At 41.4% G+C, this 14,205-nt stretch overlaps 1 protein-coding gene across 1 annotated transcript in view; it reads right to left on the minus strand.

Moving 5' to 3' along the window:
- Positions 1-14,205, minus strand: part of LOC126109440 (uncharacterized) — an 841,290-nt gene that overhangs the window by 55,661 nt on the left and 771,424 nt on the right. The window contains exon 30 of the mRNA XM_049914471.1: positions 1,660-4,044. Coding sequence (XP_049770428.1) covers positions 1,660-4,044 — 2,385 coding nt within the window. The remainder of the gene's footprint in view (positions 1-1,659; positions 4,045-14,205) is intronic.

Here is a 14,205-nt window from a genome sequence, read left to right on the forward strand (position 1 = left end):
AAACACAAGAAAAGAAGACCCAAATACAGCTGCCATGGTCTCAGAACATTTTCCAGGCACAAATTTATTTTATTCCAGTAACAATGCCAATTTTTCCATACAGCTGTATCACACAACTTTATGTTCAGTTTAATAACCTGATTTTAAGGCCACATACCATTTGTTTACAATATCCTGACAGAATTCTCTGCTAAGTGTGGGAGCGCAGAAAGCAAGCTTCACCCACAGGTACACTACAAATTGTCAGTGGCGTGGAGAGTGGTGGTGTGGGAGGAGGGGAGGTGCAAACAAACTACACTTTCCTCATGCAGCGCTGGCACTTTTAATGTCACAAAATTTTTCACGCAAACATTTATACTCTTAACTGCTTGTGCAGTTACAAGTTACATTTAGCTATGCCTTGCATCTGTCAGGTAAAGTAGATAGATATTGCATTTTACTGCAAAATTTTTTAATATTTTTTTTTTTTTGTTTTAACTCACAAGAATTTGATTGTAAACCCCCCCACCCCATAGGTCGATGAGTGGCACAGTCAACTGGTGATTGTGCGCTATGTACTATAGACTAGCAACTATTGCACCTGTCTTGCAAGCCAAAGACGCGTTGAGAACATGAACTCCACAATGCCACACGCACTGCTGTTGTTTGCTTATTCGTTTCTTTGTATTTTTTAAATAATAGTAATTGTTAATTTTTTTCTTGTTTTATTAGAGGATGTTTGTAAGAAGGGAACTGGCTCTGTTGAACAGCACGTAACAGACAAAGATTTTTTTTTTTTTTTTTAATATATACTAAACTGCATTATTTTATGATAGCAATAAGAAAGAAACTTTAATTAATTTTCTTCCAGGTGAGCTTCCTGCCCTTAAAATGGCCACTGAACCAACTATTTGAAAGTAAGAAAGAGAGAACACTGCACGCGAGTTTACTGCTTCATATCCCACTTCATTAAAAATTGTCACGCAAATGCTTCATTGTATGTCCAGAGATACATTAATTTACTACTGAGCACAACATGGCATGACAGTAACATCATAAAGGCTACCATATGCCCAAGTATTGTAGTTTTAGATTATTACTGTTTGTTTTATTTATCTACTTACCAATTATCCTTCAAAGACTACCATCAGGGATTCTCTCACATCTAACCAGACAAAACTCATTTTATATTCCCCTCTTTAGTAAAAGGCAAAACATTCCATTGTTTTTATGCGAAATCAGAGTAAATATTGGCAGTGGCCAGGCGAATGACACTTTTGGCCCGAGTCAATCTACTTCCGCTTCTCCACAACTAGGTAGCTCTGGCTAAAGACACTGAATAAACAACAGTGTACTCATGAAGTATCATATCCACCTCGAAAGTTGAATGACAAAATAACTACAAAAAGCAAAGATGTTGTATATATTAGTGTATTAAAAGATATTAAATTTGTGGAAAGTACAGATTAGAGATAAACTAGCCGATGTTATAAAAGTGAAACAGACTACAACTGTGTAAAAGGGAACTGACAGGGCCCAAACTGTACTGTGCAATTCAATAAGACAGATCTATTTGTGACTGAAAACTATTTTTCTTCCCATATACTCAGTATATGAGGTTCAGACATATTCGGACTTTATAAATATAATTTTTTAAGTAAAGCAAGCATTTACTTTTACCTCTTCGTTCCACGTGTCCCCAGCACCGTAGCTCTGTCGCATTACGATAGCCGAGTCTAGAACTCCGGTCCTCCCCAAAGGTCCACCGGCATCTAGTGGCGAAGGCGTCTGCACAGAATCGACATCAGATATCGTGTGGTCACCAGTCGGCAGCCTGGGCCGCACCGAGCCAAAAGCGCCTTCCGCTAACTCGGCGCCTTCCACCTTGGCCGCAGCATTCTCCTCCGTCGGCCAATCCGGCAGCCTGTCACCCGAGGGAGACTCCTTCTGTTTCGACTCTGACGAATACGAGCCGGGTGTCGCTATGTTGGGCCTGTTGAGATTGGAGTCGGGGCTGAGAGAGTCCAGAGAATACGTACGGTCGTCGGGCACTACGTTCGCCGGCATCTCTAAATCGGCTTCTGCGGATTCGAGACCGAGTTGTAAACCGGAGCCGTCAGTAGGAGAGACGAGGGTGTGCTCCTGAATGTCACTCAGCAGCCTCTGGATCGACGGTTTGCAGTCTCGTCTCCCTCTCCTCGGCGACGCGTCGGCCGGAGCAGCTGCAGCGACAGCTCGTGCCGAGCACGGTACCTCTTCGCCGACTGCCGCGGGAATGTCACCGTCGTGCCGACTGACGTCTGAAAGTGAGTCGGTGTTAGATTCACTACGAGGACCCACAATCTCGTAAGGTGTCACGGCCGTTTCGCTTACGGCGGCAACAGCTTCAGACCTCGATAATGAACTCTTAACCTCTTGTCTCACATGAGGTGCACCTGCAAACTTCTCTGAATGGATTGTGGCCTCATCACCGAGATCAGTTTTATATGCCAACTTCGCCTCTGAAGTACGAGAGAGATCGGCGACTCCTAGGGTACCGACGGCACCCTCTGCGCGTTCCAAATTGTCCAGCAGGCCAATCATGACGTCACTGATGTCAGCCTCTTCTGCTACCTGCAGGTGCTCTGCAGATTCACCGTCTACGACATTACGAGGAATTCTGTCCTTATCCAGATCGTCGAGAACTGACCGAGCGTTATCGAGGTCTCCGAGATTAACGACATCCGGTTCGCTGACATAAGCCCTATCAGAAAACCCATCTGCAGGACTGTCGTCTTCCTCTTTCACATCAAGATTGAGGATATTTTCAGCACTTTCACAGACAGCTGCCACTTGTGCATCTACTCCTCGGTGTTCCTCCTCTGCAGAACCGAGTTTGTCACCGTCAGACACAAACTGTTCTTTTAGCACATCTCGTGCTCTTTCTGGGACGTGGCCTTTGACACACTGAAACTCATATATTTTTTTACTGTCTACATCAACATTCAGTGATATAACATTGTCATTGGGAGAGATACCTAACTGGTCCCCTAACAAGTACTCCCGATCTGTGCACTTTAGCTTATCGGGACTCGGAGTCGAGTGAGGCACTTCTACACTTAACTTCAGCTCGCTCTCCAATAACGAGGGCTCATCAGCAAACACTCTACCATCAGCAGAATCCTTAACATCCTCTGAACAATCTGCAGAGATACGAGATTCAACTAAATAGGCTTCAGTTTCACTGCTGAAGACTTCACGCTCTTCCGTAACATCTTTCATATCTCGGATGTCATTGTCATAAAGTGGTTCATTCTTATCAGTTTCCACAAAAATTTCTGGCGAGTGGCACGGCGGAACATTACGTACCGTCCTCGTCTCTCGTACTGTCGCATCTAACAGCCTGTTGTCAACACACACCGGTGCAAGGTCCGAAGTACAAGTGTCTGCCGGTGTGACGCCATCCGGCACAGAGACATCCCCACCGAGTCTCTCCTCACTCGGCAGTTGTTCCCCGTCCGTGTCATCGGTATACGCTACTCTACACCGTCGAATCTCTACGTCAGTCTTATTGACGGAACTGCCACTGTCGCCTGCGGACAAAGTCTCCCTCGTATCCGTATCGCGAAGCCTATTATCCATTTCGTCACTTGCCGTCGAGCCACTTTTACTGCCAGTTTCCGTCCGGCAAGAGTCGTAGTCTACCGGGTGACCGCTCGCACCGCAGACTCTACCGACGCCCGCGGGGAGGCCTCCGGCAGGAACACTCGGGCTGCTGTCCGGCGGTCCAGTCGGAGGATGTGCTCGAGGAAGGAGCTGCTCCGTCGGCTTGCTGCCGGTGGTGGCCGTGTCCGTGGTGGTGACGGTGGTGGTGGTGCTTGCGCCGCCTCCGCCGTCCGCCGCAGTCTGGGCAGCAGCAGGAGGAGGAGGCGGCAGCCTCTCGTTTTTTGGCGGTCGGCTTCCGTCGTCGTCGGCCGTCCTCAGAGACAGAACCGCCATTCTCGACTCGAGCTGTGCGATGCCGTGCTCGTGGTTCCGCGTTCGGCCGAGCACCTCTGCCTTCTGTGCTTGCATGTTTCGGTCCACCTGAGCAGTCACAACAAACAAATGATATTTAAAGTATATATAATAATACTGTATATAAATATACACAATAATACTGTTACATTCCATCCTGGATTTCCCATTGTTTGATATTTAAGGGGCGTAGGATGTGAAACGGGCCGACTTGGAGCAGGAGAAGCACCACAGGACATATTAATTTACACTGTCTATACTTTTACAAATAAATTCATAAAACTTTGTTAGCATGACCAGGAAGGATTCAGGATTCACACTCGTAGCAGAGGAAGTTCAAAACCATAACAAAACAATTTTTTTTTTACATGTGAAATTTCATCATTTTTTCACTTGGTATTGACTGCATTTGTTGCTGTAGGTACACTTTTCTTCATAAGTAAGAGAGATTCTTCGATGAATTTTGCACAGCATACAAACCATATTTACAGGTGTATGACACACTAGAATTTCCCAAATCTTTTAAAAACTGTGGTAAAAATTGAGATAATTCGAGTTTCCTCTAAACATGAAGTTTAAAACGTAACAGCCCATTCATTTTTCCACAGATTAAATAAATTCTAGAGTTTCATACACCTGTTAGTATGGTTTTTAAGCTGTGCCAAATTCATCGAAGAATCTCTCTTACTTATGAAGAAAAGTGTACCTACAGCAACAAATGCAGTCAATACCAAGTGAAAAAATGATGAAATTTCACATCTAAAATAAATTGTTTTGCTATGTTTTTGAACTTCCACTGCTATGAGTGTGAATCCTGAATCCTTCCTAGTCATGCTGACAAAGTTTTATGAATTTATTTGTAAAAGTATAGACAGTGCAAATTAAAATGTCCTGTGATGCCTCTCCTTCTCGAAGTTGGTACGTTTGACGTCCTAACCCCCCCTTAAAGAAACATTTTTAATCCAGATGCAGCTGTTGTCCGTCAGAAAGATTTTTGCACAGGAGGTTAAAATTTCTTATACTACTACTCTGTTCTACCTTCCAACAGATGATATTACTATATACTTCTTCCAACTGACTCATACTAATGTTGAAAACATCATGTAACCTTCATTGTTACGTTAGCATTATTCCGTGTGCCTGTGAAAACTTGGTTTGTTGAAAATGGATTATCTGCTTGCCTGGCCTTCTAGTTGATAGGTAAGTATGACTTCTTGGTGCAGATTTGTATTAGAGAAATAACTGTCTACATATTCTCTCAGAACGTCATATTAGTACAGTAAAGGATAATATGGGTAGGGCATGCCTGATATAACATCAGTGACTGACTGTTTAATGACATTAGCTTCATGCAGGCAAAAATCAGATACAATGTTTTCCGTCTTTTGTCTTTTGCTATAACACAAGTACACGTGCTTACACTATATTTTGCAAAGCATGGGGTAAAGCCGTATATTCAAAGCAAACCTGTAATATATAGGTTGACGTTCTGGTGTGGAGGGCCAAGTAATAGATATCTGCCGTGGCTTGTACCACAACAGTATGCTGTCACATTGCCAGAAAAATACAGGGTGTATAAACATTGTACAGATATCATACATATTGCATTTTGAAGAGAAACTCTGAAAGGTTTTTTTTTTCTTTTCTTTTTCTACAAACATTTGATTTGCGACCCTGAGTGACCCGGCAGATGTCAATGCGGTAATCGAATTCCCGCCACTCCCGTCCCAGTATGGCATCGTCGATTGTGGCAGTCGCTTCCTGTATTTTCTCCCGGAGCTCTACAACACCTCGTGGTAGAGGTGGTACATCACCAGATTTTTAATGTGTCCCCACAGCAAAAGTCACACAGAGTCAGATCTGGTGACCAGGAATGCCATTTCATGAAACAGCTGTTCCCTTCTGTAGCACGGCCGCTCCGTGTTCAGGTACCCACGATCATCATGATGAAAATGGATTGGGGCCTTGGAGCCCCATCCTGCTGAAAGATGAAAGGAGAGTCTGATTGCATTTGAGGCATCAGCAATTGCTGCAACATGTCCAAGTAGGAATATCCAGTGACAGTGCTCCCGGGGAAGAAGAATGGCCCGTACAGTTTTCGACGTGACAAGGCACAAAAAAACATTTACCTTTGGGGAATCTAGCTCAAATTCAATGCATTCATGTGGATGCTTTGTACCCGAGATTTGACAATTATACAGGGTTATTACAAATGATTGAAGCGATTTCACAGCTCTACAATAACTTTATTATTTGAGATATTTTCACAATGCTTTGCACACACATACAAAAACTCAAAAAATGTTCGATATGTGCCCCTTTAGTGATTCGGCAGACATCAAGCCGATAATCAAGTTCCTCCCACACTCGGCGCAGCATGTCCCCATCAATGAGTTCGAAAGCATCGTTGATGCGAGCTCGCAGTACTGGCACTTTTCTTGGTAGAGGAGGTTTAAACACTGAATCTTTCACATAACCCCACAGAAAGAAATCGCATGGGGTTAAGTTGGGAGAGCATGGAGGCCATGACATGAATTGCTGATCGTGATCTCGACCACGATCGATCCATTGGATTTCCAATCTCCTGTTTAAGAAATGCCGAACATCACGATGGAAGTGCGGTTGAGCACCATCCTGTTGAAAGATGAAGTCGGCGCTGTCGGTCTCCAGTTGTGGCACGAGCCAATTTTCCAGCATGTCCAGATACACTTGTCCTGTAACATTTTTTCCGCAGACGAAAAAGGGGCCGTAAACTTTAAACCATGAGATTGCACTAAACACGTTAACTTTTGGTGAATTGCGAATTTGCTGCACGTATGCATGAGGATTCTCTACCGCCCAGATTCGCACATTGTGTCTGTTCACTTCATCATTAAGAAAAAATGTTGCTTCATCACTGAAAACAAGTTTCGCACTGAACGCATCCTCTTCCACGAGCTGTTGCAACCGCGCCGAAAATTCAAAGCGTTTGACTTTGTCATCGGGTGTCAGGGCTTGTAGCTTGTAAACGGTAAGGCTTCTGCTTTAGCCTTTTCCGTAAGATTTTCCAAACCGTCGGCTGTGGTACGTTTAGCTCCCTGCTTGCTTTATTCGTCGACTTCGGTGGGCTACGCGTGAAACTTGCCCGCACGCGTTCAACCGTTTTTTCGCTCACTGCAGGCCGACCCGTTGATTTCCCCTTACAGAGGCATCCATAAGCTTTAAACTGCGCATACCATCGCCGAATGGAGTTAGCAGTTGGTGGACCTTTGTTGAACTTCATCCTGAAGTGTCGCTGCACTGTTATGACTGACTGATGTGAGTGCATTTCAAGCACGACATACACTTTCTCGGCTCCTGTCCCCATTTCGTCTCACTGCGCTCTCGAGCGCTCTGGCGGCAGAAACCTGAAGTGCGGCTTCAGCCGAACAAAACTTTATGAGTTTTTCTACGTATCTGTAGTGTGTCATGACCATATGTCAACGAATGGAGCTACAGTGAATTTATGAAATCGCTTCAATCATTTGTAATAGCCCTGTACATGTTCACTTCCCCATTAGTGTGAAAAGTGGCTATGTCGCTAAAAATTAAGCAATCAACAGTGCCATCCTCATCCAATTGTTGCAACTGCGAACAAAACTCAAAATGTCGTCGTCGTCATTGAACTTCTCCACTAACTCCAATTTGAATGGTTTCATAGACAGCTTCTGTCACAGGACATTCCATACTATCATTGGAGCCATTTCGAGTTCATGGGACGCACGATGCACAGATTTCTTTGGACTCCCTACGAATGTCTCTCGTACATGCTGCACATTCACTTCACTCACACTAGGATGTCTGCTTCGCCTTGCTGGGCTCAAGCACACTGTCGTAACAAATTTGTTGTGCCAGTGGTAAATAGCCTTCCTTGTTGGTGGCTTCTTACTGTCCTTGGTTCTAAACATCGGTTGAACAGCAGTAGCAAACTTATTTTTATCAAAGTTCAACATACAGAAAACTCACTCCACAACAAAAAGAACTTACTTGGTCCAACAACCAATTATTTGCCTGGCTACATGTTTCACTCACCTCCTTCCACAGTCGTAACATGCCTTCTACACCAGCCCCGCCCCTAATTGATTTTCTCATCTCCTCTCTCTCTCTCTCCCAGCAATTTTCAACATTCATCTCATTCTGTGTCCCTCCAGTTTTAATAATGTTTTCACTTAAGTCCATCTCTCATACCTATGTATCAAAAATTCAAATTCACATTAAATGTTACAGTTCAATTTTAGACTCGATGAAAATTTGGAAAATCCTAAATGTGTACGGATTATATGATTTACAATATTGCGATACTTACTGCAAATACAACACTACTAAGCAATTTTTTTCTGCACACACTAGTGTGGGTGAGATAAATACAAAAAATAAGTACACAGTATGAATACTTCAAGATATATCTCTACAAATAACAGTTGTGACACACACCATAATTAGGCCATAACACACAGGAAATGCTTCAAAAGCGATGTGGGGCAGTACTGAATCCACTCTCTGGAGAGTACTAAATTAAAATTTTTTGTGTGAAAAATGTGCAGTGTTCAAAAAAAGTGACCCTTGCAGTTTTCATGACGCAAAAGAAGAAACCTGTGAATGCTAGTACCTTCTGTGAAGGAACTTTAGTCAGTTGCAGGGCTGGGGTAGTTCTACAAGCATTCCCTTACATTCTCTCTTTAGCAAACATAGTACATATATAAAGCGTGGACAACACATGGCTTGCTTTTCCCTAGAATATATTTTCATACAAATTAGCACTTGTTTTCATTGTAAAAGAATGTGTTCCATAATTTAAGTACTACCTCCACTTCTTGTTTATAATTTAATGCCAAGGTCACTGACAATGTTTCAAAGAGTGCACGAAAAGTGCAGACTTGACAATCTCAGCAAAAATATCCTTTCAGTATTTGCTTGCAGATCTTTAGAGGAATTTTGGGAATTAGTGCCAGAATGGAAGCAGAGTGACAGGATGAAATTCCCCAGAATGTGAGCCCACTAAGACCCTGATTAAAGCAATGGTAATACAAAAAAATTACAGGCTCTCTGATGGAGATGTTGGTTGTAAGTAATAGTCTGTGCTCATTAATTCATATATGAGGACTGCCAAAACAGGATACACACATTTTGCAAGCATCGAGCCATCATTCCTGATATAGAGACCAGAACGCATAGGACAAGAGAGCAAGGTGATAGAAGCACCTGGAGACAAACTTAATGGAGACCAATCATTGTGCACTTGACTTAAACCAAATCCGACACCTGGTCCGAAACTAGACAGACTAAAATATTACAATATTGTGTTATTATAATCTTCAACATTGAGGCAGAATTGTCAGTCAGAATTTATCTCCAGGAGGTGAAATATTTAATAATTCCAATATCGATGTCATTGTTGCTGTCGTAGTCTTCAGTCCATGCTACTCTATCCTGTGCAAGCCTCTTCATCTCTGAATAACTACTGCAACCTAAATCCTTCTGAAACTGCTTACCATATTCAATCTTGATGTCTCTCAATACCCACACATCCTTCCAATACCACATTGGGGATTCTTGACATCTCAGAATGCGTCATATCAACCAATCCCTTCTTTTAGTGAAGTTATTCCACAAATTCCTTTTTTCCCCCAATTGTTTTCAGTCGAAAATTACACTTACATTACACTTTGGAGTATTCTGTGGGATATTCATATTATGTGTGTTCATTTTTGTTTTCACTGGATTTTACTTTGCATGTAAAGCCTCAAATAACATTTTTGTTAATAGCCTAATTTTTAGTTTATATGTTTCTGCTGAAACTTGTTAATTTTTCAAACACATACATCCCAAAAATGAAATTTTCTTATTGAACACACAACTTACATAGCTGGTGTGCCCCATGAATTGTGCAAAATGAAATGAGTAAGACATCTTACTCACCATAAATAACACAGTCTCATACTTGGGACAATAGAGCTAGTACATGTAATTGTATTATCAATTGTTATCCATAACTTAGGGCAGCAGCAGTGGAGAGACACGCAAAGGAAACAAACTCTGGTGACTTTCAAAAGTACTGATCACTGGCAAAGCTGGACAGATTAGTGTCTCAGGGGACAGTAAACACATGCACAAATCGATAAGATACACAGTGCCCATCTATCCTACCTACTGTTACACTAGCCTATCTTGACAGGCACATGAGATAAGAAATGATAAGCTGTCAGTTTGCCTTCTTTCTTGAACAGAGCCCTTCTTTACTACTTGGCTGACAAGTGCTCCATGTGACTACATCAGCACTGCACAATTATTTAAATTCCCATTGATTAGGCTTCATTCTTTCTCACCCTTACACACTGCTGACTACTTCTGCTCAACCTAAGATTCTCAATTAACCGTATCACTCCTTGGTATTCTCCTAGGCAGTTTTCTTCCTTTTTCCTTGCTGTGTCAACTCTGTGTCTCTAATAAATAGTTCATAAACCTATGAACTCCAAATTTTTTTTATTCTTTTGTAAATCTCTTCTTTGTGGGAAGTACTTTGTTTATATATATTACAGTAATGCAAATTTCAGGATGGATTTGGCGGTAAGAAATTTAAAAGCATCCAATAATCCACTGATAAATGATGTGGACCCACACACACAGAACATATCAGAATATTGACTAGCACCTGAGATATGTAATTGTTCTGTGAGTGATTGAGGACAGAGAAACTAAACCAGAGAAAGCATGATACTGTACCTCAAAAATTAATGCAACTATAATATCTGTTATCTACATCTATATCTTCATGACTACTTTGCAATTCACACTTAATTTCCTGGCAGAGGATTCATCAAACCACTTTCACACTATTTCACTACCATTTCACTCTCTAACAGCACAGGGAAAAAACAAACACTTAAATCTTCCAGCACAAGCTCTGATTTCTCTTATTCTACAATGATCATATCTCCCTATGCAGGTGGGTATCAACAAAATATTTTTGAATTTATAATAGTACATTGAGATTAAAATTTCATGAAAAGATCTTGCCACAGCATAAAATACCTCTGTTTTAATGACTGTTCCTAAATCGCTTATCATATCTGTGACTCTCTCCCCTATTTCACAATACTACAAAACGAGCTGATCTTCTTTGAACTTATTCAAAGTTCTCTGTCAATTCAATATGGTAAGAATCCAGTACCACACAGCAATACTCTAGCAGAGGATGGATAAGTACAGTGTAGTCAATGTGTTTAGCAGACCTCTTGTATCTTCTAGATGTTCTGTTAATAAAACAAAGTCTTTGGTTTGCCTTCCCCACAGGACAGCCTTTAGATTTGTACGATTTATCGTATAATTGAAATTTAATGGATTCGTTTTAGTGCTCAGCAGAGGGACTTTCTTGTGCAACGGCATATTTCACTTCTGTTTGTGGTGTAACCTGATGTTCCCTCTCTTTCTCGCAATGAGATGAAAGAGGTTCACGTAATTTAGGTAGTTAGCATGTAAGAACTTTCCATTGTGCACGTGCTGGTTTGTTAATTGTACAGCGCCAGTTCAAGAGACGTGAGCACAGAACATCACCGAGGCGTGACGGCAACCGGGCATCTCCACCTGCCACGAAAGGGTCACTTGTACTTTGGCATCGCAGCTTGGTGGCGTTTTGTAAGACAGTGAACAAGAGGTGCTGCCTACAATGACAACAACCAGAAATAGTTGAAAGAAGCTGCAGAGAAACTTAATTCTCATATGCTCTACTCTGAGATTTGGGTTGCAGATGAAGTTCAGAGAAATAAGCAATCTCTGCAGATGGAAACGATGTCACACAGTACAAAGAGCGGGACTGCATAGCAAGGTCACAGATTCAAGAAACAACAATAAGGCAACTATAAGAAAACAATCAGGCTAAAAGCAATCACGAAGATCGTCTAGGCGGCAGATCATCAGTAAAGTTGTTGACTCTGTTGCAGCTCATAACTTGAGACTTAACACTTCATGTTTTGTGGGATAACTTTCCATTGATTACAAGAAATTGTCCCCTTTCTGACAGGAAATCACAAATCCAGTCACACAACTGAAACAATACTCCATAGGCACACAATCTGATTAGTAGACACTTGTGAGGAATGGTATCAAAAGTCTTCTGGAAATCTAGAAAATGGACTCAAACTGAGGTCACCTCTCAATAGCACCCAGTCCTTCGTGTGAATAAAGAGCTACATGTGTCGCACAAGAATGATATTTTCTGAATCTGTGCTGACTGTGCGACAACTGAATGTTTTTCCTTGAGATAATTCAGAATGTTAAATCGACATCAGTAATATGGGTCTGTAATTTATTGCATTAGTCCCACTTCCTTTCTCCAGTACTGGAGTGACGTATGCAACTTGCCAGTGTTTAGGTACAGATCTTTCGTCAAGTGAGTGGCTGTCTATGGCTTTTAACTACAGAGCTATTATATCGGCATACTCTGAAAGGAATCTCATTGGTATACAATCTAGACTAGTCGGCTTGGCTTTATTAATTCTTTTAAGCTGCTCTGTTATGAGTATCTGTGTGCCACTTAGCATTCATCTGCATGTGAGCGACTCACTTCCTTTGTTACTTTTTATAATTTTTTTTTTATTATACATTATATAACTTTCATTCTAGAGGCTGCAAGTGAATATTAACAATTCTCTAACGCCTTGAACAGGGAAAGGTTAGCATAACTGGACTCACATTTGGCAAGGTTAAATTCCCATCCAGCTATTGAGATTTAGGTTCCCATCATTTCCCTTAATTGCTTATGGAAAATATCAGGATGGGTCCTTTGAAAGGACACAGTCAGTTTCCCCTCACAATCCTTCCCAAAGTCCAAGCTTGGCTCTGTGTCTAATGATTTTGTTTCCGATAGGACATTAAACCATAATCTTCATTCTTTCTTCCTTTTAATTCTCTTTGATCTCTGTTCAAAGTGTATTGTGTAACACACAACGTCTAAGAAAAAATTGATGAAAAACAAGGATTCTTAATTGTAAAGCCTATGTTGCAGTGGGTTGTTTTAAGGAAAGTTTTAGTAGGTCTCTATGTTAGCACCATTTACACGGTGGATCACTGATATGGCCATTCCTAAGGCCTCCACTAATTGCCTACACAAATCTGGAACAGCAATCGCACAAATCAGACAAGTTTTAAAATTTATTGAACTCACTAAAGCAAATATGATGGGGAGAGGTCCAGCAATTGAGGTGGCCACAGTGTACTTCCAAATGTCCCAACCAGGAAATGTCACGTACAATGTCAATATAATGTGGAGGGAACGAGGGCCGACAGAAAATGGTCGACGGTAGAACTGAGGTACAGTACAATCCGCAGCACACCTATCATTGATACCAGAACAGAATGCTGTTGTAAATGGAGAGGGTTGTACCACAATTGACACAAAAATTGTGTTGAGCACATGCAACTGATTTCATTTCAGTAAGCCACATTCTGCGTTTACTGAACTGGGCTACTCTTGCTTGTTGGCCATCTTTACTCAGCTGAAGTGAACAGGTACATTCCTCATTATTATTGTGTGACTTGGCATGTATCTCTTCAATGCAGCTGGCTAACAATAAGATTTCTTATTTCCAGTTCTGTAAAACCCAATATAGCATGTGCAGTATATAGATAAAAATAATAACCTTTGCTTTAAAAGTATTATTTATATAAAATATGTGTAATCCATTTTAAAGATAATACACTTTTGATTGAATACATAGAGACTTGCATTTGTGTAAATCCACGTGTACACTATCACACATTTCGATCCTATTTCTAATCCCAGTTAGTGAACTCTACTGACAAAGATTACGTAAGTTTACATGCATGGCTACAGCTTTGAAATTGATCACACTGATCCTGCTAGTGTACATTTGGGTGATTGTGTGTGTACTTTTACTAGAAAAAGAACAAAAGCTTGAAAGCAGTGTAAATACTGTTTTCTGTTGCATGTTTCTGTGTGCCACACATTGGTCCCCCCCTATAAGCGAGTGATTGGCTTTCCCTTATTTTATGTATTTTTCACACGTAATATTTCTATATCAATTTATACAGCTGTAGAAAAAAGTTATTATTTACAATCACACGGGCAGCTTAATTTTCAACATGCTCTACGAACAGAGAAGAAAGAGGCAAAGAGTGTTTACTGATGTAAGCATAGTGTGTTCCTCACACTTAGCCTGAGCGACGTACTGTTCCTTTATGCAGTAGTCCTCT

Source organism: Schistocerca cancellata, chromosome 12 (genome assembly GCF_023864275.1).
Source record: "Schistocerca cancellata isolate TAMUIC-IGC-003103 chromosome 12, iqSchCanc2.1, whole genome shotgun sequence".
In the NCBI taxonomy this organism is placed as follows: domain Eukaryota; kingdom Metazoa; phylum Arthropoda; class Insecta; order Orthoptera; family Acrididae; genus Schistocerca; species Schistocerca cancellata.